The sequence below is a fragment of the Mustela putorius genome, unplaced genomic scaffold (genome assembly GCF_011764305.1).
Source record: "Mustela putorius furo isolate JIRA1106 unplaced genomic scaffold, ASM1176430v1.1 tig00000056_pilon_pilon_pilon, whole genome shotgun sequence".
NCBI lineage: Eukaryota > Metazoa > Chordata > Mammalia > Carnivora > Mustelidae > Mustela > Mustela putorius.
Window position 1 is genome coordinate 2,583,057 of NW_025421263.1, and position 6,000 is coordinate 2,589,056.

General features: G+C 38.4%; 1 protein-coding gene across 1 annotated transcript; it reads right to left on the reverse strand.

The window, feature by feature from the left end:
- Nucleotides 1–670: 670 nt before the first annotated feature.
- SNAI2 (snail family transcriptional repressor 2) lies at nt 671–4,475 on the reverse strand. The gene is made up of 3 exons (XM_004775699.3): nt 4,212–4,475; nt 2,863–3,408; nt 671–1,968 (listed from the first exon to the last, which is right to left on the reverse strand). Exons 1-3 carry the CDS (start codon nt 4,288–4,290, stop codon nt 1,787–1,789), a joined length of 807 nt encoding a protein of 268 aa, XP_004775756.1. The 5' UTR covers nt 4,291–4,475; the 3' UTR covers nt 671–1,786.
- Nucleotides 4,476–6,000: the final 1,525 nt, after the last annotated feature.

Genomic DNA, 6,000 nt, shown 5'->3' on the forward strand with positions numbered 1-6,000 from the left:
ACCTATCCTTTCTTTTTATATCACTAAATTTTCTTTCCATGGCTTAATTTTCCGACTTGTCTAATTTCTCATAAATCCAGTTTTCCTGATCTTTTCATGCAGATTTTCTATTTTTTCCTCTTATGTTTCATTAAGTGGTATTTCTTTTAAAACTATGGGGCACCTGGGTGGCCCAGTAGGTTAAGCCTTTGCTTTTGGCTCAAGTCACAATCCTGGTGTCCTGGGATTGAGCCCCGCATCAGGCTCTCTGCTTGGCTGAGAGACAAAAACCCTCATCAACTATTCCAGGGTCTACGTGATAATCACTCATTACAATGAGTGATTATAATTTGCATAGAGCAACCTAATAAAGTCATCATAAATAACAAGTTCTGAAAACTATTCTTGAGTATTAATATGAATATTTTAGCCCTCAGAGAGTGTAGTTTTTTGTTAAATGTATATACTTAGAATTACAACTATTGTGATCTTTTTGAATGTGACAATATTATCTTAAGAGTAAAGAAAAAAATACTAGCACTATACTTTATTATAATCTAATACATAAAAATAACACGATGTTCATAAAAATGCTATTCATTTTTTTTCTTATTAAGAAAAAATTTCTTTGTATAGAACTTTGGTACTAATCATGAAGTAAGTAAAGTCTTCAAAAATAGTATACAAACAATGGGTTTTAAATCAAAAATGTTTATTGTAAAAAAGGACCTTTAAAAATTGTTTTTAAAAAAAGAAACATTGATTTCACAAATCTTCAGGTTGTTTATAAGCATCAGCTATAGACAACATCTCACTTTCATACAAAACTCATTCAATCATATAAAAATAAACACAAATTTACATTGACTCATCATCTATACAATTACTTTAAAAAGGCACTTGGAAGGGTGCTGTATGAATTGCATTTGTCATATGCATTTAAAATAGTTTAAGTACATTACTGAGTTTCTAAGAACCCTTTCTTGCACTTATTCCCATCTTTAATTAATTTTAGAAAATCATTAAAAGTTCTTTTAAAAGGTAAGACATAGAGCATGCACCAGGAATGTTCAAAGCCATTCTTTCCCTCCTCCCCCAGGGAGCATACTCTTTGCTGGCAAAAACAAAAACAAAAACAAAACACTCTCAATACATTCTCCTGTGTTTTGTTCCTGTTCTTTTTTTTTTTTTTCCTCTTTCTCTGTCTCTCTCTTAAAAATACAGTTTAAAGCATTACAGGTAATCAAAAAAGGCTTTAGTTCAAAAATGATAACCAGACATCAGACATGTAATGAAGTAAACTTGAAATACTTTATAAGGCACCTGAGATAGCATCTGGCAAATTCTCTTCCTATAGGAAATTCTATTACAAACTCTGTTACAAAAGCAATACTGTTCTTTTCAGTTGAAATGATTTGGCAGCAATGTAAATCTTTGCATTCTTTCTTAGTGAGAAAAGATGCAATGTGCTTTTTGCTTCATCTTTCGAAGAGAAAGATTCTTGTCTTTTATCCTCTCAATCTAGCTGTCAGTAAATATATAGTAATTTCAAACTTCACATGGAAAGGATTAACTTTGAACACATGGATTTCGTGCTCTTGCAGCTTTTAGTGTGTGTGTGTGTATGTGTGTGTGTGTGTCTGCATGCGTCTGTTTGTGTGTGTGTGTGTGTGTGTGCGCGCGCGCACGCGCCTATACACATTATCTGGTCGGTAAGCACAAGAGAAAATGCCTTTGGACTTTTATTTGTCATTTGGAGTCGGAGTGAAGAAATGCATTCTGTTCGAGTAAACATTGATTGCGTAACTCAGTGTGCTACACAGCAGCCAGATTCCTCATGTTTGTGCAGAAGAGACATTCTGGAGAAGGTTTTGGAGCAGTTTTTGCACTGGTATTTCTTTACATCCGAGTGGGTCTGCAGGTGAGCCCTCAGATTTGACCTGTCTGCAAATGCTCTGTTGCAGTGAGGGCAAGAAAAAGGCTTCTCCCCTGGGGGTGGAGGTGGGGGTTGGAAAAGAAAGACAGTCAGTGTTTTTAGAGGAAACATAAAGTCAGATAAAGTTATTGTGAATAACAATCACACTTTATAAAAAAAAAAACTTGATTAAAATTCCCCATAACAGATACTTATTTTCATATCTGGCCATTTAAGATAAATTTGAATATTGCATTAAAAAATCACACCAAGAATATTGTTACTGCTGCTACTCATGCAGAAATATTTCATGCAGTTCTAGGACTTTCACTTATTAAAGCTTTCTGCTTCAGCAGGTGCAGCTAATGTTGAGCTCCTCCCAACATTTCCTAATATTTCCCCTTTTCCCTCATTCTGTATTATGACTAAGGTTGGATAAATGCCTTGGCTCCCTGCAGGATGATTTTGTGCTAGGAATAAAATATTCAGCAGCAAAAAACAAAATATAATAAAACAGCAGAGAGTAAATTCAGTTCTAATTCTCTAACTTGCTATGGGGTGATAGATACCACGGCAAGAATGTAACCAACAGAAAACTATAGGTAAACCCTTCACACATCTCCAAGCCAGCTGATGAAGATAGCAACATCTGTGTTTGCTGAATATTGGGAGCAGTTTCACAGAACACACATTCAAGCACATCTTTCCTGATTTTCTAACTGATCTTTGAGACCAAACTTTCTGACTCTACTTTCCAAAGTCTAAATGCTGTTTGCAGTCTGGAACAGAGGCTGTTAACAAGAAATGGAGCACTCTGCTCTAACAAATTTTTGAGTCATCAGGAAGTAGCTATAAATGATCATCCATCATTAAAAAAACACTGTGCCACTACTTAATGAAAATTCAACAGGCAGCCCAGAGCTTCATTCTATCAGACAGTCACATTCCTGTCTACATTTTTCTCTTACCAGTGTGAGTTCTAATGTGTCCTTGAAGTAACCAGGGTCTGGAAAACGCCTTGCCACAGATCTTGCAGACACAGGGTAAAGTGTGGGTCCGAATGTGCATCTTAAGGGCGCCCAGGCTCACATATTCCTTGTCACAGTATTTACAGCTGAAAGATTTCCTAGACTGGGCGTCACAGTGCAACTGCTTATGTTTGGCCAGCCCAGAAAAAGTTGAATAGGTTTTATTGCATAAATTGCACTGAAACTTTTCAGCTTCAATAGCATGGGGGTCTGAAAGCTTGGATTGTAGTCTTTCCTCTTCATCACTAATGGGGCTTTCTGAGCCACTGTGGTCCTTGGACGAAGTGTCAGATGGAGGAGGGGGACTCACTCGCCCCAAGGATGAGGGGTATCCAGAAAGAGGAGAGAGGCCATTGGGTAGTGGGGAGTGGAATGGAGCTGCTGTAGTCCACACGGTAATGGGGCTGTATGCTCCCGAGCTGAGGATCTCTGGTTGTGGTATGACAGGCATGGGGTAACTCTCATAGAGATATGGGGAAATAATCACTAGTGGAAAGAAAAGGAAAGGAAAGATTAAGGTAAAAAAAATAAATAACTTCGAAAACACACTAAGGAGCTACTTTGCAACACCCACACACAGGACTTTACAATGAAGTAAATAGACTCATTTAGGAAAGACACAGGCATTGGCAAAACATTCATTTCCATCCTTGCTGCTAAATACTTGTGCTTTAATGCACATCTATGCCTCCTGCATACATAGTGTGACAGGAGCTGTAACATGCTGTGCAGTGAAGGAGTGCAGCCAAGTGGGTGCCTTCACAATCTGCACTGAGGAGGAAAAATTTATATATTATTTTAAAGATACAAAAAAAAAGTTGTTTTCCATTTTATGCATGGGTTATTTTCAGGTTCTTTGTGAGTACAAAGATACGTGTAGATCAAGCTGCTTTCTGAAGGAAAGGAACATTATTACATGAAAAAAGCAGTAACTCAACATTTACGTATTGTGTTACTCATCCTCCATGTACTCATTATGCATGTATATACAAGCTTTAGAAAATGAAGTTGCAAGAGTTGAATGAAGTTTTCCTTGTCAGTTAGGAGCTCTAAAAGTTTTGAATTAAAACTTACCCGAAATTATCAAAATAATCTGAACTCTCTTTTAGGACACTGAAAAGAAAACAACTTTGGTTCTTTGGTAATAATATTTGAGTTGTAACACGTATCGATAGATTTATAGATATACAGAGAGATCGACAGGTAGATAGAGAAAATTTCCTTCTTTAAATTTTATTTATTTATTTATTTATTTATTTATTTATTTATTATTATTATTATTTTTTTACCTGTGTGTGTGTCCAGTTCGCTGTAGTTAGGCTTTTTGGAGGCGTTGAAATGCTTCTTGACCAGGAAAGAGCGCGGCATCTTGCCGGCGAGTCCGGCGGGCTCCCGGCGCGGATAACGGTCCGGCGGGAGGACGCGGCCGGTCCCTAGAGCATCGCGGCCGGCGGGGCTCGGGCTGGGGCCGCGCTCAGGTGCGGCTGGCGGACGGGCCGGCGCCTCTGAAGTCGCCTGGCTTCTTTACGAACTGAGCCCGTTTTGGCTGGGAGGGTTTTTTTTTTCCTCTCTTTTGCAAGAAGGATCCAATCACAGAGGAGAGGTTCGGATTTCAGCTCCTCCCTCTGGGACAGCTGTGAACAGAGGAAGAATCTGTTGTCAGACTAAATTATTCTGGTTCAAAATGGGCTGTTCTTCGGGATTTCAGTGGAGAGGGAAAAAAGTGCTTAAGTATTTTCAAGAGAGGTAATTTTACTTCTTTAGCTTGCCAGTTATCCGTGCTCTCAGAGAGCTAGATAAGTTCTAGGAAGTGTGATTTCTAAAGCGGGCCTGGCTTCCAGATGTCGGGTAAAGCAAACGCAATGGGACAAAATGTTCGCTGGAGGAAGGAAAGGGTGTCCTACAAGATCCCAGGTCAGCCTCTGGTATTAATGAGAGCCTATATTTGGAAGTGACATTTGGAGAGGTTTTACTTGTGCAGGGACTGAACAATTAACTCTTGGCTTTTGAAAAAGGTAGGTAGCAGCGTCAAGACAAAAGCCCCTGTGAGTGAGGAGGGCGCCCTCACAGTGGGGTTTCCCTGGTCTGCAAAAGAGGCTGAGCCACATGCCGTGAGTGTTCTGAATGCTGGGAATGCACTTCTTGTCTTTAAAGGCTCAGCAAAGCCAGAGGCCGCACTTCCTCGTGGAAATTAAGTAATCATGTCACCATATTAGCTATGGTGGCTTGAAAGAAATGCTTTGTAGCCCATGAAAGACGTGCTTATTGGAAGAACTGGGACACACCACTACACAGAGAGAGGGGACAGTATGTAAACTGTCATTAAGAACCATGGAAAATGTATCTCTATTTGTGTGTATGTTTGTGTGTATGATATTTTATATATATAACACGTGTGTGTGTGTGTGTGTATACATATATATGTGTGTATATATATACACACACAGACACACACAAAATGAATGGGCCTTAGAGACAATTATTACTTTTCAAATATTTATCTGCTTTTATATGGTACTATTTTCTTCCAGTTTCCTGGATTGTATATTTAAAGAAAGGATGCCATCATGTCTACTGCCTGGTTAATGTTCTAAGGAGCAACTCTAGTAACCAGCAAACATACTTTGATTTTTTTTTTTTTTTGTATATGGTATTAAATCTAAAAATCCTCCAGGGTGGGTAATTTTAAAAGTAAAATTTCAATCATATTTTCAAGCATCTCAGACCATTACAGATTTTTCTCCCTACCTTTTGCTTAAAGACCGAGGAAAGAACAAATTGCTACAAGCACCCTCCTCTTGTTTCTAACAGGTGCTGGAAGAAAAAAGTGAAAAAGAAAATAACAGTGGTGAAGTCAAGACTTGTAAGAGGAAAATGCATTGTCAGGCTGCATAACTTCTTAATCTTGGGAGAGGAAAACAAGCTTGTGTGCTGGGGGGAGGGGAGAGGACCAAAGTGGGGGCACTAAAAAGTTTCTGAGCCAATTTCAATGATTCTATTTTTTTTCTTCCAACAGTCATAATTTAAATGCCAATGAAATGAATTTAGATGAAACTTTATGTTAAAAGGCATAGTATT

What these genes read in the sequence shown, in the direction of transcription:
- SNAI2 (XM_004775699.3), bottom strand. Translation starts at nt 4,290, where the DNA reads ATGCCGCGCTCTTTCCTGGTCAAGAAGCATTTCAACGCCTCCAAAAAG. An exon ending in CGAACTGGACACACACACAG is followed by an intron (nt 3,409 to 4,211) that starts GTAAAAAAATAA and finishes TCTTTCCACTAG; the next exon opens with TGATTATTTCCCCATATCTC. An exon ending in ACACATTAGAACTCACACTG is followed by an intron (nt 1,969 to 2,862) that starts GTAAGAGAAAAA and finishes CTCCACCCCCAG; the next exon opens with GGGAGAAGCCTTTTTCTTGC.